Below are 22,119 nucleotides of genomic sequence, written 5' to 3' on the forward strand. Positions count from 1 at the left end.
TCAGTCAGCTGCATTCTCTTGCGTTCAAGGGGGGGGGGGGGGTGGGGGCAGGAGATTACTTTTACATCATATCAATCAATGGCTGTCGTTTTTCTAAATGGTCTAAAGGAGCGAGCGGGAGACCTATAATATTCTAAAACGTTAGGGACTAGCTCCATTTCCAAGATGGCTGCCAGCAAAATCGTAGTAAATACGAATTCCTGCAAGTTTACGTGAAAATCATCGACTTATAAAGTTCTAGAGCGATAAAAAAAAAGGGGAAAAAAAGCGGACTCCGGACTCTGGGAGCGGACTCCCAAATATGGTATGTAATGCCTAATAAGGAAATGACCGAGCGAGCTAGAAAAACGACAGATTTTAAAACAAGATTGCTGGGCGGATCCAGGTGCTCCAAAAAGAGGGGGGGGGGGCTGGAGAAAGGGTTCCGAGATGGCGGCCGAGACCATTGTACTTCCGTGGATTTCCTTATATTTCTCTCTTATTTTCAAGCCGAATATCTGAAAATAGAGGGCGGAGGCGGTGCCCAGGCCACCCCGGTATCTACCCATGCTTTAGCCTTTATCTTTGTCAGAACAAACCTTTAGTCTGAAGAGTCCATTATGTTATAAGCCTGAGTCCTAAGCCACAAAGAGCCAGGAAAATGGAAAGATAAGGCAACGCCGTGCTACAGGATATCTGCGAAAACTGGCATTGAGTATTCAAAGCGTACTGGACAAAGTCATTCAACGTTGATCTGTTATTAAAAATATGCCTTGGTGACCATTTCGTTGTGGTATTAAGCTTGCGCACGAGGCTGTTGAACTCCTGGGAGAGCTTTGCCGTTATAACCCACGGATGGATAGCGACAAAAAGGGAATATGCCAGAAGAACGCAAATAAAATAGTTGCCCGTCCACGCTACAAAGTCATTGAATGAAGTAAGTAAGACTATGGCAAAGTAACATATGAGCCAAAAATGCGACGCTGTATTAACCGCTAGCCATTTTCTGTACGCAGAAATGGTATCAGAAATAGAACAGCATAAATCTTGGTGGATAGCAATGTAGCAATTGATGGAGTCTGCTTCTATTGTCAAAATTCGCTCATTGCATTGTTTTGCAAGTGCAACAAGGCCTTGGACTTCTGTTGAGAAGACCAGACAGCTCACGACTGTCAACCACAGGACGAGCGATAGTAGAAGGTACCAGATGATGACCGCAGGGCGACATGGGAAGCATTCGCCGGTGGGACAACACTTTTGCAATAGCAGCGCCGTGCAGGGAAGAAATAGAAAGCCAAGTAGAATAAGATTCATTGCTCCCCAACTGGACTTTTTCACTAATTCTAACGCTGAAGGGGGCTGTAGGATTTGGCGTTTCTTATTCACAGTTAGCCGCCGTACGCAGTAAGACATCATCAAATAACAAAACACTTGAGACGTAGCGATCGCAAACCGAATAAACTGATTAAAGTCGAACTGCTTCCGAGGAACGTCCGAGTCCTCGGCGACGAGATTGCAAAAGGTGTCGTTTATGTATGGGGAGTCCAGGCGACAGCGATAGACTATCAGGGCTTCCCCAACACAAACCGACAAGCACAGGGGAAGAGTGATAACGATAGAAGGGATAGACCACCATCCCAAGGGATGCCACAAGCCAAAAGCTATTGCTACAAACTTTAGAAGAGCCCCACTTTGAATAACACGCCACGGGAGATGACATGTAAGTTGACCTTGAAATCTGTTGTTACTCAATAGCATAATTTCCATATCCGGTAACTGTGAGTCGAGTTTACCTTCTGGATTTGGTAGAACTTCTATGGAATTTCCTTCATCCAAATTATCTCCAGAACACTTTTCTGTACTGGTGATATTCTTTTGATAATCTTTGTCCATCCCTTCAATGGAAATTGCTAAGTTTTCTTCGCCGTGACAACTATAATGTTCCCCCGAGTCTTCATTGATACAAATCCGCGTTCCCAAGTTGGGATCAATTTTGGCTTCTTTAGGAGATTCCATGCCTTCGATTCTCTCTCTAAAGGATTTAAATTTTTTTAAATCTATAAACGTTGTCTTTAGAGATAGGCTTAGCAATATTTTACAGCTCACATCGTGTGGCAGTCTGCAAGATCTTGTGAAAGCAAATGCCTCTATTGATAGTGTCTCCGATTTCACACTTGCGCATGCAGCATCGCATTACCACAGGAACCCCAGCGTTCCGGACCCTTTTAACTATCAACGGCGCTTTTGTAATTTTTTTTTATTTATAATAACTATTATTATTATTTTTTCATTATTTTTTGGGGTGGGGGAATGTGGCACATTATCATGCCTCAAATTAGTTTCAAACAAAGTGCTTGTGCCGCGCATTCATGGGGAGTAGATCGGCAAAGCGCGCACGATCTGGGTAGTTAAACAACAAGAAAACAAAAAAAAATTATTCGGGAAAACTCTTTGCAGTAGCCCGCGTGCATGCCGTTCGAGTAAGAGTTTTTAAACCGGATTCACTCAGGCTACTTTACAGTAGTTGGATTGTTTTTCTTGTATGTGTGGAATAGGGGGATAAATTGCTTGTTTTTGGAAGTTGTTTTGAGGTGAAAATGCTAATCCAACACGATTATTTTGGTATTTTGATTCAAAGATTTCGATATATATTGTTCGCTGCCACCAAATAATTTCTTTTAATAGATTTCTTAATTAAAAGAGATACATAGTTTACACAGTGTTTCTCGTATTCTGTTCTAGTTAACTTTATTTCCATGTTTTAAGAAAACACGAGACCAATTTTGTGTACAGTAACGCCTGTATTTTACGACGTGCCTCGGAAATCGAATTATTTTTTACAAACAGGTTCTAGATTTTATAATGAGAACGCGATGAATAAAAAGGTTCCATGGTTGTTATCGTAAGGATGAAAGGGTCTACTGTAGATATATTGATTGATATTGATATTCATAATAGTGGGCTCAGCTTCTATTCTGTCGGTAAACTCAAACAGCGTCCGTCGGAAGAATTCTATCACCCTACTTTAACAATCCGCCCCTGAAGGACACCGCGCTACAACCAAATAGATCTATCATTTCTGATCGCCGGAACTGCTGTTACTTGTCCACTTCACGTCTATGAGGCACACAATGTCTCGATCACCGGAACTACGGCGAAGATCAATAGATTACGTCCATATGCAAAGCTAGAACACTTTCCTGATTTTAGATCAGTATGGAGAGGCGATTCTGCAAAAAAGGACTCGTTAGAAAGTATCATATGAGCGTAGGCGAACTATCGCCAATGCTAGATGAGATACAGCAGCGGATCTAGGGGGAGGGCTTAGGGGATTTAAACCCCCTTTTTGGGCTGCCAGAAACTTATATGTAACAAAAAATGAGTACCCCCTCCCTCCTTTGTCAAACAATATGACTTAAATCTTGTTTTATAAAAACTGGCGTTTTTCTAGCTCACTCGGTCATTTCCTCATTAGGCGTTACATACCATTTTTGGGAATCCGCTTCAATATTATTTTCGCTTTTTTATCACTCTAGAACTTTGTAAGTCGATAATTTTCACGTAAACTTGCAGGAATTTATGTTTACTACGATTTTGCTGGCAGCCATCTTGGAAATGGGGCCTAGTCCTTAACGTTTTAGAATATCACAGGTCTCCAGCGCGCTCGCACCAGGCTCTTTTAGAGCATTTATAGAAAAACGACAGCCATTTAGTAAATACAAGAATGAGAAATGGTACGAAAAATGGTCAGTTGGCCGAGAAGCGAAGCTTCTTTTGCGTTTCAGGATAAATTCTATAAAATTATATTGATGATGATTCTATAAAAGAAATCAAACCTTCTGTCTATGTCTTCATAGCGTTTTGAAAAACTTGGTGTTTGTATGAGGAGTTATTGAGCAGCAAATATCAACAGATTAACCATCCACCCCTGAAGGACACCGCGCTACAACCAAATAGATCCATCTTTTCTGATCGCCGGAACTGCTGTTGCCTGTCCTCTTCGCGCCTATTGGGCACACAAGGCCTGGATCACCGGAACTACGGCGAAGATCAATAGATTACGTCCATATGCAAAATTAGAACACTTTTCCGATTGTAGATCAATAGAGAGAGGCGATTCCGCCCTTAGCCACGTACTGGCTAGTATGCAAAAAAGGACTCTTTAGAAAGTATCCTATGAGCGTAGGAGGTGAACTATATATTATCACTGCTAGATGAGAAAGACAAGATACTAAAATGAGGACATTTTATTTTAAGAGTTTTTGAAATATAGCTAGAAATATAGATAGAAGTGTATTGAGGCAGGTACTCGGGCTGGAGGGGTGGGTATGCAAGAACTCCCCCCTTCCTCTCCCTCCTCCTCAACACCTACCGAAAACAGGCGTAAAGATAGCTCTGCTGGTACAGATAGGGACACCTGCTCTCTACGAATTAATGTTTACAAAAGATACCTAATTTTTATCCCATTTGTTTGTCGGGCGACATAACGACATAAAGGCATATCGACATAACAACACAACTAAATAAAGCGCGGTGCACACAGGTGCAGCAACAATGACATAACAGCATAACGGCATAACAGAATATCGACCTAACAGCATATCGACATAACAACATAGCGAAATAAAGCGTAGTACACGCAGGTGCAGCGATGACATCACAACATAACGACATAACAGCATATCGACATAACAGCATAACGAAATAAAGCGTGGTGTGACACAGATGCAGTAAACGATGACATAACAGCATATCGACATAACGACATAACAGCATATCGACATAACGACATAACAGCATATAGACATAACAGAATAACGAAATAAAGCGTGGTGCACGCAGGTGCAGCAACGATGACATAACAGCATAGAGAAATGTTTTTTTTTCTATGTCCATGCCCTTTTGTCGATGTTATGATGTTATGTAATAACTTTATCTATTGACTAATAACTAAAGGTTGTACAGATGTAAGGAAAAAGATGGATGTCAACATGAAAGAAAAAATGGAAATGCAACCTAAAAAGAAAGTGCGACTTGAAAAGGCGTTGTTTTTGTCTTAGCTTCCATTCCGATTTAGTTTGAGATGTGTTATTATAAATGTGGCATGATCTTATTACATATTTGGCCCTAATAACAAATTCCCTTATATCATATCTTAAAGAGGAAAAAAGGTGAGAAAGTAGGTGGCCCTAAAAGGTCAATTTCTAAACCTTCCACACGAGTACTAAGCAACAAGTTCTTAAAATAATACTGTAAGTTATTGACTAGCATTTATTCCTGTCTAGAGCTGTCAAGAGCTATCATTATACATTTTATTTTAAGAGTTTTTGAAATATAGCTAGAAATATAGATAGAAGTGTATTGAGGCAGGTACTCGGGCTGGAGGGGTGGGTATGCAAGAACTCCCCCTCCCTAGTCTCTCTTATACCTGTCAAGAGCAGAAATTGAAAACCATACTGATCGACACTGTGATTAATGTGTACTTTCAAGCTCAACTTTTTTCCAAAGCCTAAACATCTCCATAGCAGGATGCATTTAGTGAAAAATAAAGTAGAACAAGATATAACAATATATCAGGCCCTCCTGTTGCTTTGATATTAAAAGCACTTGTTTTATTTTTTCCCTTTACCGCAAATTCTTTTTTCATTTAAGAAGCCAGTTTGTCAGTACCTCGGCAGGCTCGTATCCAGGAGGGTTCGGCAGCTCTGAAGAACCCCCACCACACTCGAAATAAACACCATACCACCAGGGATATATTGCCTCTCCGTGACCTCGCGTCCGTTAGCAACCCCTCATCAAGTCGTGACAGAAGCCTTCAAATAAATAAATATATATATTTGCCATTTAATATTTTTACTTGCTTGTGAAATTTCTGTTTTGTAACATAAGCAAATAGTGATTTCCCTATGATTGATTTAGATATGCATAAGTCTAATTTTTGTTTCAAATATCTCATTATTTTCTCCAAAGGACTGAATTCACGAGATTGCTTGTAGTAAAGCCCTTTGATTTTTCCCGAACAAAAGCTTAGTGTCCTTTTCATATTTAAACGATAAATCATAGAATACTTGCTTGGGCAAAATGCCCTTTTTTTTCAAATGCGAACGCCTGCAAATTATCACGAAACAATCGATTTGGTTCATTTATGGCGCCCACAGATTATCAAAAATGACGATCAGATTTGAAAAATCTGGCGCTAGGGAGGCTAGAATAGAAGTGTGTGTGTGTGTTGGGGGGGGGGGGGGGGGAGGAGGAGGGGATGGGGGGACCTAACAAAAGCTTTCAGGTGTTTGCGGAATAGAATGGAGGCAATAATATTTTTTAAACCTTAATCTCACGATCTCAGTATCGACGTCTTCAAAGAACAAGACACAACTCGGTAATAAATACAATAGTTTCCAAGTTTCAAGAAACGTCAGGGAAAAATTTCCAGCAAATGGCATTGAATCGTATTTTCTAACATTTTGATATCCAAGGGCATACAACGAGCCCCCTTACCAAAACACGTAAAAATGCCATATTTAGTCGTTTGAATATGTTCTGAGACCGAAAAAAGGACCATTCCTTTTTTTTCCCAGCCAGCAGTGGTTAGGCATTTTAGCACATGAATAATTGCCCGTTTATAACCGATCTGGACGATTTTTTTCCAAGCATCCGCTCCAGCGCCCCTAAAATATTCCAAGCACAACTAGTTCGACTCCACAAATTCGCCAGTAGAAACATTCGGGACAATCTTTTCCCAGCAACCGCAGCAATCGAGGTGTCTAACATCTTTCCCAGCCAGCAAAAAAAAAGGGGGCTGCGGAACAGAGCCGTTTTTGCATTAAAGTGTAAACAGGATGTTCTAGAGAAGATCGGAGACCCGCGGCTTATACTTACGATGCGTGCAGGTTGCACGCGTAGGTCCTATAAATAAAGTAAGGCGGGTCTTCGATCTTGCGATAATGCGAACGCAACACCTTTGCGCAGTTTTGACGATTTTTTTTTCAGGAACGGTGATCAATGCAGGAGGATACGAATGCCATTTGTAGGGAATTCTTCCCTTATGTTTCTTGTATCGGCGTTTAATTTAGGTAAGGTATTTCGTGGGGCATAAGGTTATAAAGTTACTCCCAATCGTCAACAAGATGTGGAGAGGACGCACTTTGGAACACCATCTCAGACGTTGTAGTATATTTTAATATTCTTTAAAAATAAATAAAATTAACCTAATTGGATTATGTTTTTAATCCCGTTTTGGGGGATTAAGGTATGTATAGAAGAATTATACTCTTTATATTGGTTTATGAAAAAATAATTGATTGGGTTTCAGTATGTTTCTTGCCAAATTTAGGCTCTTCTCAAGTTTAATTTGTTTCGGAAACAAAACACAGGAAACAGAACGTAAATTTAAATTATTTTTATCTCGCAAGGCAGGGCATTGAACAAGAGCCCGGTATTTATGACGTAGTGTGTGCCGTATTTGGCGCAGGTGATTTAAGCCAATGCCAGGTATATTAAGCACGTTGTGTACCCGGTATTAGTAGAAGGGCAAATATAAGTAGTGCGGTAAGTGTTTAGGTAAGTAGGGAATTGGCTTTTGATTTATGAAAAAAGAGAGAGCCGCAGAAATAGAAATAGACACTCTATCGAACGTGTTTCATATCATTGCGGCAGTACAGTCTATTTGTTTTACCACAGGGAGCCCAAGCTCAAGTTAGTGGTTATACTAATACTACAACACCTTTCCTTTATCGTGTGGCCGAGTGAAAGACAAGAATGTTTTCCAATTCCTTAGTTGCCACAGCCACAGTTGCGCACGTTAGTCACGACCTCAACTTTCGCTAAAACGTACCAAGCTCTTTGATACGGATTGTAATAAGGGCTCTTAGTAGAAAGTTCGTGACAACCCGTTTCACCTCACATCGATTTGAGAAGATTATTATTGTAAAGTACCACTTGTGGAGATTATATCCAAAAGCACATCATGCACGAAATGCAAGGCAATTCTTCCCCTATTCATTGCATCGTCTCCCCTGCCATTCTACTCTTCATACACGTAAACCAGCTACTGTATATCATCCACATTCGTAGCAGGGGGGGGGGGGGGGGGGGGAACTGGTGGGGACACGTGACCCTTCCTAAGAGCTAATGTTCTTCGATAGCTATATTCGTGGCGAGAATACCCCTCATTGCCACCAAGTTCTAAAGGTGCTTGTATTATTGTTTAGCAATGTTATTTTATTGTTGGGTGTAGGCGTTATATAATTTTCTTTTTGCAATTTTTATTTTCATTTCTAGTTAGATTTTTTTTTATTTCTTCTAGCTTTAATACTCGCTTCAATAGCTTTTTTTATATTTTGTTGATCTAATATTTTCAATCCTGAAAAAGGCTAATGTTTAAAGAAGCTGATTGGCTGAATTTATTGAACAGCTGAAGGCAAGGTCAGTTGGTTGCCGAGTTAATATTAAAAAAAATTAAAAAATCGAACGAAATAGTCCTATGGGCACATGATGCATGTGAAAATAAACTCGACAATTCATTTTTATTAGCTATTAGTCAACTTTTTATCTCAAAAAAGGCAAACAGGTTTGCAAATCAAATAGAAATTGTTATAGCGGAGTCGTTTAGACATTCATTTTCCTAAGATACCGGTTTCTATATTTTTTATTATGATTTTCATCCGTCTTTCAATTGCATTTGTTTCTTTTTTGATTGGTCCCTTTCAAAGAGGTGATTGGAATTTAAATGGCGGAAAAGGCGATTCAACTGTTAGAAATCGTTAGCTAGAGCTCTCAGCATTGAAAACCGCAGTAAACATTGTATGTTGAAAAAAGTATCCGTCATGTGCTTAAGATCTCTGCAAAAAAAGTCAAAGTAGAACTGCCACTGTTGAACAGTAATAAGACATGAGCAAACGTGGTCATAGGCTTTGGATAATCGTATCGTAAAATGGATCGAGGTAATTGAGGTAAATTATCCCTTATTTTCCTATAACAGAAGAAAAAACAAAGAACACTATCGTAGGATAGAGGTTGTCGTCGGATTTATTGCGACCAAGGAAAGACTAAAGACAAGCTGTAGAATAACTATGTGGTATGACCAGAAAGACTACAGACAAGCTGTAGAACTAGGTGGTATGACGAGAAAGACTTAGACAAGCTACAAACATATATGCTGTATACACCTATTTCAATAAAGGTCACAGTGCAAATGGCGATTGGCAAATGGCAGTTCTACGACCGAAAGTAATGCGTCTCGAAGAATATGGAGAAATCAAAACAATTTTCCATTAAAGGTTACCAATGCTTGGCTCTGACATCATACTGGACTTTATTTAACACTTAAATTTTACGAATAATTAGCACCCACAAGCCATTTACCACATGCCATTCGCCATTTGCACTGACAACCTTTTGTGAAATAGGTGTTCTGGTAGGCGGAGCGGAAACGGGGATATATTAATCAACACAACGTCGAGGAATCAACTAGCTTCAACTCTGTTCTCGCAGAAGCGTAAAACAAACCGTCCGTCCGAACTAGTACCTGTAGTAAAATCCTTGTTCAGCTGTAGTTACGACAGAATTACGTGCTCAACCTCTATGGCTTGATTACTTTGCGCTCCCAAGAACTGTGCGCCCGAACAACCGCGGATACAATTGTTTCCATCTTTCAATCCAAGACTACACCCGATAGGCTTTCTCTCTACTCTTACTTCCTAAACCATTCCGCCCTTCAGGAAGAGACTCTAATAAAGCGGGATGCGCTCAATGCTGTTTGAAGACATCATCGGTTTCTGTGATGTATTGTTTTTGTATTTTTTATCGTGTCCCAGTCCCACAGTACTTATATTGGTTGTGTTGCCCCCCCCCCCTCCCCCTCCCCCATTTTTTTAGCTTCTGTGTTTCTCGCGTCAGTGGTAATTGCCGACATAAGACTGTTTGGAGCAATTAATATTCTCGAGAAAATGACAAAACGTGTGGCTTAAAATCATTAAGCAAGACTAAAAGGAGGAAGTCGACAACTGTTTTTACTCACAGAGCAGAATAAACCTATTTGAAATGAATAAACAATCAATACAAATGAGCTGAATTACCACCCGTCGTCTTTTATGTGTTTTCGTAGTCTTTGATGGTCTTACTTTAGGGTGCGTGCAGTGGGGAAAGTATCAGTGCTTTTTTAGTTTCTCGTTAACAATCGCAACACCACATTATGACAGAACAAAACGGCGCCACTTACGTAGAACTTTAATGACCTTTCGCTATATTTCGTTTATCCAGCATTCTTCGATCTCAAAATAATGGTCTCTTGATGAGTTTGGCCGAAAATCACTTTTAACTAAATAAGTGAGGTCCATTTTATTAAATGGGGCTTTTTAACTGCGCGGTCACAGCGAATTTGGGTGCTTTTTTTATAACTTTTAATCAGACTTTATCTCTCGCCTGTTTTTATTATCAATGCCCTGAATTGTTGTTATTAAACACTGAAACCAAGTTAGAGAGAACTATGTCTAGCCTGGCTAATAAACATGCTTTTGCAATGCGATTCGTTTAGAATAATGTTATTAAACAAACTCGACATTAACAAAAAATTTTCATTTTGCGACTAAAAGGAATCTAAATCTAATACGAGCTAATAAAGGCGTAAGCCAAATGCTGGCAGACCTGTGCCTGACGGCTTTACGCTGATTATTTGTTACTCGTATTAGATTTAGATTCTTTTTAGTCACAAAATAGTCTCAACGAAAGAGAAAAAAAGGAAAAATTACCAAAACTAAGTAAAGTCGTTTTGAGCCAAATCTGGCAGTTAAAATGTTAGCTCCATGGGGATTCCTGCCTGCAACGATAACCTCCCGTTACAGTCTGTGACGACGTAAACAGTCATTTCAGTCCGTAAAGGGGTCATTTATCAAGTGTTTTCAATGACGTTTTAGCAGGATTCATAGTAACATTAGACATTATGCCCATCGGCCTTGGTTTAAGTGGTCCAAAAAGCAGTTTTTCCTGCAAATGAAAGTAGCCATGATTTCCTCTGCGCTATCTTTTGATGGTTTGAGCAACGGAAATCCCCCGAAAAATGTCCATACCGCTAGGCCCCATTTCAATTATTTCATAACAACGCCATTTTTCATTAGGTAAAGGTTGTTATGACGGTTTTATAAGTTTTAAACGGTGCCAAAGAGCTTTGTCCGAAAATGACATAAGTCGTTTTTTTTTTTTTTTTTTTTGCAAATGCGCGAACTTAATGTGTCGTTCTAAGGAATTCGATATGCTGTATAAAATTTAAATTCCCCGAAATGTGTGGCAAATGCAAACGAGCATTGCTTACTATGAAAGATAGTGTTTTCATCTATTTGAACAAAACACTAATATAGCGAGTTTCTTGAAAAGCAAAACGCAAAAGTATGAAAAAAGTAAATGCCAAAATAACGACTGTTATTATTTGTAAGCCTTTTCAGTTTCGAATTCTAATCATATTTGACTGAGTATTGTTCCGAGTTCAAAAATGGACTCCCAGTGTTTTGTCTAGCCTTCTACGCTTTTAATTGCACGAACAACAGAAAAAGGTAGTTAAAAGCAATGTTTTATTTCATTTGTACTTTAATTAGTAAACAATAGAAAACTGCAGTACCGCAAGGTAGCTGTTCGATGTCTATCTGGCTGAATTGGAAAGTATCGACATGTTTGAACCCTCGAAAAAGCTCTAAAGCGTATGTCTTTTTTTATTTGCTACCCCACTGATTTTGTCTTTATTCATTTCTTTTATTCAAAAGTGTAATTCAAAAGCGTAATAAACATAATGGTATTTTTTACTTCAGAAAAATGTTTACAATTTCATAGAATACGTTCAAAATGTAAATATTCAACAACGGTTGTACCGAAAAAAAGTTTTTCACCTGTCATTATTGTAAGCCCTAATCCATCTTCTTTTCTTGCTCCACTAAAACCACGGATTTACTAATTTTATTAAATTCATCGATACGTATAGTTTTTTTTGTTTCAATAGCAGATTTCGATCGTGAAAATTTTCCGCATTAAGGAAGATGAGACTTGAGATGTGCCGAGCATCAACGACAAAACAACTTCAAATTGGCACAAAACGATAACTTTGAGATAAGAAACCCTCTAATAAACGAAAGAAATTATTTGATTTTTCTTAAAACCTATTTTTTTTTTATTATAGATAGAATCTTGCTCTACGCCGTTGTCTTCAGCTAGTTGTTATGATTTCCTACCTAGCCAATCAGAGCGAAGTCATTAATGATAGGCTATGCAAATCAAGTGTCTGGCGCACAGGGGGGACTAGGAAACATAAACATTGTTTTCACAGGGCCCAAGTACACTCTTTTCTTTAACTCAGAGATATAAATAAGGTCGTAACCCGGTTGAGGACTCAGCCTTCTACTAACACACGAGCAGGCAGGAGCGGATCCGCGCTCGGATACGTATAAAGACCATCCAAGTGGATTCATCAAAACTTGCTTTTTTATAACAAGTGCCCTATTTAGCGGTCACACACCGAAGAGATTCTGCATTTCAATTGTAGCCCGTGAGACAGAAGGTCGTCTTGTCTGAGAGAATGGAAACAAACGACTCAACGCGTATCCTGGTCAACGGAAACTCTACCAGTTCACACATTAGCTCAATGAGTCCATTTCTAGTTCATTTATTCACGTTACTATATATCTCAGCTAGCGTTATTGGCTCGTTTGCAAATATTGGTATCTTGTTGGCGTTTTTCACGATGCGAAAGCTACGGACGAGAATAAACTACTTCCTTGCAAGTCTAGCGGTTTCAGATCTGGTCATGCTGACAATATATCTACCTTTTGAGATCGAATGGCATGTTAGAACTTTTTTCAAGCACTCCGCTACAGTGTGTGACTTTGTTTATACACTCTTTTTCATCACGATTTCAAGCTCGTGTCTGAATCTGATGGCCGTAAGTGGGTATCGCTTTTTCACTATCGCGTATCCGTTTTGGTCAAAAAAGATCACCAAGACCCATGTGTTCTACTGCATCGCGATTATCTGGTTTTATTCCTGCATGACAGCCTTGCTACCAGTGATGGGATGGAGAGATCGCCCCTCTCAAGTCATCAACAAAATGTGCTGGTTTCAGTATAAGCCCGAGTTTATTGTTTTCCTCATGGGGATCAACTGGATGCTTCCCGCATTGGTGGTATTTGTCTGCTACGCCATGATCTTAAGAATCGCACGCATACAGGCTCAGAAGATCGCGAAAAGCCAAGTGCTAGGGGCTCTCTCGGACAGGGAACGAAAACGCAATCGACACCAGCTCCGGGGCGCCATCAGTTTGGCAAAGATAGTCGCGGTATATCTCGTCTGTTGGCTTCCTTACATAATAATAGGCTTTGTAGGGCAGCTTAATCAAACATTCAGTATACCCAGAGAAGGCAACTATCTCATCATATTTTTGGTCTATAGCAATGCAACTATAAATCCATTTTTATATGCAGGGCTTTGTGAGGACTTTAAGGAGGCCTTTAGAAAACAAGCTCGCAATGCAGTCGCGTTTTTGGGTGATATACCTAGAAACACCCGAGTGTTTTTTCGGAAGGGAATCTGCCGGTTTTGCCCCACTTTTGAGTTGCGAAGACGCGATAGCAGTTGCAGGCGACAACGGAATTGCACCGGGGGCTCATCCTCATCTATTTATCACCAAGCTGTTACCGTACTAAGCTCAGCGGCGTGAAGAAAACAACACACAATTCCAGAAATTATTTCGTGAAAATTTGACCTATGTACATCGAACACATTCTTAAATATTTTGAATTATTCTCATTTAGCATTTTCCGCTAAATATGCGACTTAATCTTTAAAAAAACCTCAAGACTCCGCCGGAATCTAGAAATTTTTGGAACCAAAGACAGTCGTCCTGTTGAAACTATTAAAAAGAAGCTTGAAGTGCAATAAATACAAAGATATAGCCTGATTTCTGTTGGAGAATGACAAAAAACAAGCAATCAACAAATCTATTGATTTCAACTGCATGATTTTTAATTTTATTTTTTAACTTCTTTTTACACTAAATTTAGCAAAGGGTATCGAATCATCATGCTACCTGCCATCATATTTCCTATTTCTAGCTACAAAGTTTATCTTCTTGCATGAATAAGGCAAAAGGAACACAATATCGTCTTCAGGGGTCTATGTTTTTATGAAAAAACAAAACAATTCGACCGCACGTTCAGTAAAATCTGTTTATAGTGTCATTTTAATATAGAAATGACTGCATTTCCTCTTGAATGAATATCATTCCGACAAAAAATGTATAAAATAGTTATCATTTAACAATTAGGTAAGAATGCTGCGTGGGTTTAGAAATTCTGCGGTTACTGTATATGGTCGCATTTCTCTGTGCCTTTAGGGACCACCGCGGGCCAACGACCACAGAATTTCTGGCCCACTCGTCATGGCAAGAGCACAAAATTTCTGCCCCACAATAGTCATGCCACGAGCACGGAGTTTCTGGTCCATGTGGGCCAGAACTTCGGTACTCGTGGGATAAATAGTGGGCCAGAAATTCCGTGCTCATGGCATGACTAGTGGGCCAGAAATTCCGTGCTCATGGCATGACTAGTGGGCCAGAAATTCCGTGCTCATGGCATGACTAGTGGGCCAGAAATTCCGTGCTCATGGCATGACTAGTGGGCCAGAAATTCCGTGCTCATGGCATGACTAGTGGGCCAGAAATTCCGTGCTCATGGCATGACTAGTGGGCCAGAAATTCCGTGCTCATGGCATGACTAGTGGGCCAGAAATTCCGTGCTCATGGCATGACTAGTGGGCCAGGAATTCCGTGCTCATGCCCACGGCCACAGAATTTCTGGCCCACGAACAGCCATGAACACGGAATTTCTGGCCCACGAACAGCCATGTACACGGAATTTCTGGCCCACGAACAGCCATGAACACGGAATTTCTGGCCCACTAGTTATGCCACGAGCACGGAATTTCTGGTCCACTAGTTATGCCACGAGCACGGAATTTCTGGTCCACGAACAGCCACGAGCACGGAATTTCTGTTCCACGAACAGCCATGAGCACGGAATTTCTGGCCCACGAGAAGCCACAAGCACGGAATTTCTGGCCCTTTGTGTTCTGCTACTTATTATATATATATATAAAAAAAATTATCAATAAATACAAGAAAGGTTGGATTAGATTATTAGTAATAGGTAGCCCCATTTTCGCTCGGAATATCCAAAATATTTGAATATAAGAATAGAAAGAAAGATAAGAATCTTTTCACCCTTTAGTTTCTTAAATTAAAAAAAAAATTAATTAGTACTGCCTCTTTCTTCATCTACATTGTCTTCTACGTTGTCTTCTAAATTTTCTAAATCAGCTAAAACTCTGCTACGTAGTAGCTCCTTTTCACTTTCTATAGAAACCATGATACAGTTTCGTCCCTCTTGCAAGATGGTGGCCATTGCAATGGCTGAAGGTATAAATAAGAGAACAGAATCACTTTTACAACAACACTTTCTCGCTAGAGTGGCAATACCATTGTCGTGGTCTGCCACCTCTTCTACTTCTGCAATACTCGGGCCTTCCTGACGTGCCACTGACCAGTGCCCCAGTACGTAGGTGATCAGGGAGGCTAAAATGAAAACAAACAAAAAATGAGTAAAGGAATAATCCAATTTCAAGTATCAATCGGATTAATTATTAAATGGGAAGCTGTAAGACTGGAATAACTTATTTAACTTTCCATTTTTTGGATTGATTTCGAGACAGCATTTGTTGCAACAGCACCAGAAAATACACATCAATCTGATTTTATTCATTTGATATTGTTGTGAGACAAATTAATACTATATTGTATAAATGATTTAAGATTACAGTGGAATGTTTTAGAGGACTGATCCACCAATTCATGTCCCAATGCAGGAATTATCCAAAAACCGCCCAACTTTGGTCATTGAACAAAACTTGGTCAAATAAATTAAGAGGGTATTTGGCCAAGGGCATTACTTAACTAATTTCTACTGACCTTTAGATTTGATATAAAAGTGCCCTGATTTTGAAGATGTGGCACCCTCAGCTGTCATAACTTCTTTCAGATGTTTTACATCGTCTATTTTTGTGATTAATGATATGCTGAAGGAAGTCAACTTAGTGAAGTTAACTTTAGCTACCATCTTAATGATATCTTTTGCAGTCTGCAAGTTAGAACAAATTTGTAAGAAATTAGATTGGGTTATTTTCTTACTTTTAATTAATGTTTAATTGACAGATACAGTGAAACTGGGGACCTTCATGTGGCCAAAAAATAGTGGTTTGGCTTACACAGAAATTGCTTGGAAATTAAGAGGGTTTTTAACCAGAACATAGATGGATTACATGTATTAAAAATTGATATTGTTATCCGTCCAATAGTTATTAAAGTGCATATCACTTCTGAGAGGAGAGGAAGTGGACTGATGGTTGTCCTTCAACATCACTAATACCGAAAATTCTGTCTCTGTCGATACCTGTTTTGGTTCGCGAGATATGAAGGATCAAAGATTTATCATGTCTCTAAACTAAGAAAAAATGCATGGCATAATTTTATGTCTAGTATCAGAATTTTGGGTGTAATTCCAGTAAAATTAGGAAAAAAAAATTTGGAAAACACCCCTGAGATGATTAAAACTGGGCATAGTTCTACACTTAAGTGAATAAAGTTTGGCGTAAAAAAAAAAATCTAGGCATATTTATGCCTGTATCGGCCGCCATTTCGAGCCCTGTTTATGCAAAGGTATCATGTGATGATGACATGTCAAAGGTAGAATATATGAGTGCTAAAATCAGCCATTGTGTTCATAATCGATATGTTTGCATGAATAAAGCCAACTTGGCCTGACCATCATTGTGTAAGAAAATAGGCGATTTAGAAAAAAATGGCCTATAAATTAGATGCATCTGTCTAAAACGATACCTCCTGTCATGTCATCAAAAGGCTAATATGCATACATCTTTGATCCTTCATATCTTGTGAATGAAAAAAGATATTGAGGCAGAATTTTCGGTATTTTGATAAGTTCAAGCAAAACATTCAAAAGTGGCCATTTAACAGAGTGGGGATTTTTTCTGTACACATTTACTATAGGCACACATACCCTTTCATCTGTTTCTTTGGCTATGGTGAAAGAGACACCTTGAAATCTTGGCAAGTCAGCCACATTCTGATGAATGGTATCCATTCCTGTGATTATGATGCCGTTTCCACCAGAATTGCTTTTGATAATTTCTGGGCCAATGTTCCCTTCTTCAGGATCCATAACATGCTTGATGTGCCCAAGAAACTTCTGAAAAGAATGTGACTTTTCCAAGTCACAGCCCTTCAAAATATTAAGAAAGCAACAATTATGTACAGTAAATGCATGTATACTACCTACACCAAATGTTATGACGGTTGGTGAACATTGGCAGCAGGATATAAACTTCTACGCTTCATTTCTTGTATAATATAACTATTTATCTTCCCTTTACAGTGCCATGGCTAGCAAGATGCGAGCCAGGCACGCACCTCGTTTTCAATTCAGAAATACCCAAAAATAGCTCTATTTTTTGTAATTACATTGTGGAATTATTGAATTACTAGCTTTGACTTAAAAAAAATTGTGTCTGGCTACGGACCTGCTTTGGGAATACAGTAATTGTTAAACTATTTATACCCAAAATGCCAAATTGATATTTTTGTTACAGTTTGATTTCCCAAAAAGGATGCAAATTATACATGTGGCATCATCTCCACCACTTTGAAAAAGTCTATACTATTAAAATCCTTAATTAATTACCTAAGAAAATTACTATTGTTATATACCAGATGTCAATGTCTGGCTCTACCTCGGAAAACATCAGCGGTCTCAGGATCACAAAATACACTGTTCCTCGGACCCAGTCAATAAGTGATATAAGTATGTTCTGTAATGCTAAATGTTTTACAAAGCAAAGCTAACTTTTGTTACAGAAGCATACCACAAAGTTAAGCAAGTTCTTCGGTGACACACTCTTTCCAAGCTTGTTGGATAGTTCATCCCAGTCCACTTTAAAGTATTCCATAATTGCCTCTTGAATCGGCCTTAGACGCTTGGCTTCCCTGGCTGCCTTTGCGAATTCAGTGAGCGACATTTCCTTGTTTGTAACCTAGCAAGGAAAATTAATAGCAATTGTAAAGAATGCCCTACTAAAACTGCTTCTTCATCATCATAGAGTTCATGTGGTATTTGCAGTACATGAACCAGAAGTTCAATTGAAACAAGTAATTTCTCTTTGTACTGCACATGCATGAAAAGAAGGCCTGTAGAATTTGTTTACCTTTTTTAGCAAATACAATGAATCGTCATTTGTTAAATTGCAGATCTCCTTTAGATGGGACTGGCGAAGAACAGGTTTCCCATATTTAATTACGTCACCAGCCTTGACCTTTCCTTGGTCTTTAACCTCACCAGCCTCCCACATTTGATGAAGTTTCTGCAGTTCTATCCACTCATTTCCAGACATTCTGGAAATAGTGAAATGTTCACTCAAGTTGGCTCTCTGGAATAAATCACAAATTGCAACAAATTAAACATTAATTTAACATCTAATTTAAAATTCTTTCACTCAGTTACAGTAAGTCATTTTTTGCACTGCAATCTACAGTACTTTACAGTCTAAGTAAAGTAAATAAATAATTTCAAGTCATATTCATCATTTTTTTGTATTTAATTAAACACAAACATGCGTTATAAAAAGGGTAGCTCTGCCCATTTTTCGCAAGCTCTACGATCTGCTATGAAATTCACCTTCTTGTTTAAAAGTTCTGCGCAGACCTCCCTCCACTTCTCACTAGGTTCTGGGGGATCCTGGCTGAGGTCCTGATTTGCAGTGCCAAAAAGCTCAGTTCTGCATATTTCCAGCTAAAAGACCAGAAACAGAAAATATCATAAGCCAATCGAACTTGAGAATAATCACAAATTTAAAGTTAGGATATAATAATAATAATAGCCTACATGGTAAGGAAGTTAATAGAGTGCTTGCAATAAAAGCATGAAACACTAAATAATATTTTGTACTATTTTGTAGGATTTAGTACTATTTAGTGAATTTAGTAAAAATAGTTTAAGCATGAAGGCAGTGTAGATTTCAACAATTCATCATACATTCATTTACTGAGAGCTTGAAATCTACACCGCCTTCATGCTTCAACTATTTTTACTAAATTTACTAAATAGTCAGGAGAATAATAAAAAAAGATATTTAAAGGTTGAAAAACACAAAATTGCCCAGAAATGTACAGTGTATTCAAAGGATAAGGGTCACAATTCAACTACTACCAAAATAGCTATGTGCTAATACAAATTAGCTGCATATCTGTGGGAAAAAAACTTCACATCAAGTTTTGTAAAAACAACTGCAATCTTCAGCTCTTTGTAGGTTACTCATACTGTATATGTACCTCATCTTTGAAAGTCAGATCATGGCGAAATCCACCTGTATTATTGTGATCTGCCCCAACAAATCTTGCCTCTTCATCTGACAGACCAACATAAACCTTTGCTACCCTTCCAGAAAAGTGTACATTTGTGGGATCTTCAGCATGCATTTTCTGGGTAGCCAGCATCAAATGGGTACCACCAAGGACTTCATATTCATACCCGGCCCTCATTCTTTCCTTGTCAAAAAGTTGTTTTTCTTGGACATCTTTTACCAAAACCGACAAAATCTGGTAGCTTCCAGATGGCTTTGCTCGTAGTTGTTTTTGCAAATCATCCAAAAAGGTTTTATTTACTTCCCTGCTTTGTCTTTGCTTGGGAGGGAGCACCAGCTTCTCAATAGGAATAAAGTGCACAAGATCTGGAAAAAAAATTTTCACTAAATTAATGCTGGACCCCCAAAAGGGGGGGGAATTTGAAAGAAATGCCGACATTTAACTCAAGAAGTGGATACATCTGTAGTGAATCAAATAAGATTTTGTGTCATTGCGTGACATTTATTTTTTAGTCTAATATAATTGAACTCTATGCTTCACTTCGAGTTAGAGGGATGTTTGAGTTATCAAAGGTTCCAGTTATTGGGGGAAAAATTGCAGTAATGTATGAGGCAAATCCAAGGGAAATTGATTTCGGTTTGGTTTAGCGTGAGGTTCTAGTAACCGAGGGTTCGAGTTAGTGGGATTCAACTGTATTGAAGTTTTTTATTATAGATTAGAAATATTTTATAACCTCAATGGAATCAATACAGTACATTGTCATGGACAGATGTTCTTTAAGGGTGTTTGTTCTTGTGCACCCCAACAGAAATGCTTGTTTCCCTCCAAAAAATTCATACAGCTTTTCTTGCTCCAATTTGGAATACATTGAACTTGTCAGACAATCTTGGTGTATTTTTTTGCTTGTTTATGTATTTCCAAATCGCTTCTTAATTGAACTTGTGCATTCCCAAAAAGTTCAAATTGCATGTGAGCCTCTATTTTAATATTTTGAAAATCTGTATACTGACTCATGCAATTTATTCCAAAGAGGAACTCAAAGTCACATAATAACCATTTACAAAAGTCAACTGTAAAGCACCTTGCTTGGTGTCTCACCCCCAAGTAAACTGAGTTAAGCAATTTACTTACTGTCAATGAGATGCTCATCACATCGCTGCCGTAGGTCCAATATACAGCCATCTTTGTCATCTTTTTTGGATCTTTTTGCATCACTTGTTGCAAAAAGAGGTGGTGTTTGTCTTTTTTGCACTGGTGGTGTAGTGTTGTGGTTTGGCGCTGTCTGTGTGGTACTGCTTTCTGTGGCCTCATCAACAGACGGTAGCTCCTTGAGTGCCTGTATCTTGCCACAGAGCTCTCTAGCTAAACCCTCAGCACTTCTACATGCTATTTTCCTTAAGTCACCATCACAATCAAATTGATTGAAGAATTCTGGATACAGCATAACAGATCTGGTAGGCTTGGTAGCATTATGGGCAAATTCAAGCTGGAAAAAAATACACTGATTAAGACCAGCTGGCCAAAAAAATTCTACCAATATATTTTCAATATGCTATCAATCATAAAAGTCTACTTAATAAAATACTGAAGATCAGCATTGGGCACTTTGGTATACTTTGGGTTCTGTTGAAATCCATAGGCAAAACTTGGACCCTCTCAACATGTTCCTATATTCATTCTATTTCATATTGATAACGGGATGTCGTACTGAAAAAAAAAAATTGTGCAGCTCTGGTCTGATGAGACACTTTTAAGTGTTAGAAAGGCTCACCTTCACTACATCTCTCGTTACTTCTTTGCCTCCTCTACCTCTAACTGTTGCAGAAGACTTTTTTGCACCTATTACATTTGAAAACTGTTGTATGCGTTTTCCGCCTTTGTGTAAGAAACCCTTGCCAGATTCGATTTTGATATACCACAACTTCTCCTCGTTACTTCTTCCCATTTTTGTAAAAATAGAGATATTAAGGAATTACACTAAGGGTTAAAGTTTGTGATAACAATGCAAAGACCCGGGACAGAGGCCTGTGGCTTTATACTGTCTCGGTCAAGCTGCCCTGCCTAGCGGTACTTATTGCAATTACGCTTCAGCTCGCTTATACTTAAAAAATTACACAACATAGGTTAATCCGGGAGTGTCAAAGCATCCTTTTGTTATGTTTTGTAACAGGAAATTAGCTTCCAGCATAGTTTTTAGCAGTTAAGCTAGTGTAATAGCGCGGTCCAGGACACAGCGTGGGATCATGTAGCTTAAGCTTTTAAATTTGTCCGAACTCTTACAACTCTTGCGTTTAATACAAGGTCAAAAGACAAAAGTTAGATGGTCCATATTTTGCTGAGAAAACTGAAGTTTAACTTAAAAATTAATTAACACAAGGCCAAAGCAAAAACGACGGTGAAATCGTACGACTACTTAACTTTATAAAACAGAGATTAAACAGTGATTGGATATTTGAAACAGCCTCAGTTGAAAGAACTTACCGATTACAAAGAATTCGGCAAACTTGATACCGGCACTTCTAGCATTCAGTTTAGACATGCAGGTAATGCTGAAACGGCCATTTAATTGACTTATTCTCAAAGAAAGGGGCCCGACACCAACGATTTGTTTGCTAGCTGTTGCACGTTTTTGCCGCTGCCGCCTTCTGGACTCTGGACTTTTGACGTCATAGCTT

General features: G+C 38.8%; 3 protein-coding genes and 1 long non-coding RNA gene across 4 annotated transcripts; 1 reads left to right on the plus strand and 3 right to left on the minus strand.

Annotated features, from left to right (window-relative positions):
- Positions 1 to 448: 448 nt before the first annotated feature.
- LOC116617732 lies at positions 449 to 2,173 on the minus strand. Its single transcript, XM_032380661.2, has one exon. The coding sequence runs from the start codon at positions 1,993 to 1,995 to the stop codon at positions 598 to 600; it is 1,398 nt and encodes a 465-aa protein (XP_032236552.1). The 5' UTR covers positions 1,996 to 2,173; the 3' UTR covers positions 449 to 597.
- Positions 2,174 to 2,628: 455 nt separating this feature from the next.
- LOC116617735 lies at positions 2,629 to 9,786 on the minus strand. The gene is made up of 3 exons (XR_004295864.2): positions 9,506 to 9,786; positions 3,816 to 5,792; positions 2,629 to 3,209 (listed from the first exon to the last, which is right to left on the minus strand). It is a non-coding gene; the product is annotated as an uncharacterized LOC116617735 (long non-coding RNA).
- A 2,490-nt stretch (positions 9,787 to 12,276) lies between these two features.
- Positions 12,277 to 14,195, plus strand: LOC5511358 (octopamine receptor). Its single transcript, XM_048722320.1, has one exon. It carries the CDS (start codon positions 12,539 to 12,541, stop codon positions 13,673 to 13,675), a length of 1,137 nt encoding a protein of 378 aa, XP_048578277.1. The 5' UTR covers positions 12,277 to 12,538; the 3' UTR covers positions 13,676 to 14,195.
- An 808-nt stretch (positions 14,196 to 15,003) lies between these two features.
- Positions 15,004 to 21,389, minus strand: LOC5517434. Its single transcript, XM_001637337.3, has 9 exons — positions 21,216 to 21,389; positions 20,576 to 20,930; positions 19,412 to 19,809; positions 18,759 to 18,872; positions 18,289 to 18,510; positions 17,950 to 18,117; positions 17,088 to 17,309; positions 15,980 to 16,148; positions 15,004 to 15,586 (listed from the first exon to the last, which is right to left on the minus strand). Exons 1-9 carry the CDS (start codon positions 21,387 to 21,389, stop codon positions 15,264 to 15,266), a joined length of 2,145 nt encoding a protein of 714 aa, XP_001637387.2. The 3' UTR covers positions 15,004 to 15,263.
- Positions 21,390 to 22,119: the final 730 nt, after the last annotated feature.

This window comes from Nematostella vectensis, chromosome 15 (genome assembly GCF_932526225.1).
Source record: "Nematostella vectensis chromosome 15, jaNemVect1.1, whole genome shotgun sequence".
NCBI classification, from domain to species: domain Eukaryota; kingdom Metazoa; phylum Cnidaria; class Anthozoa; order Actiniaria; family Edwardsiidae; genus Nematostella; species Nematostella vectensis.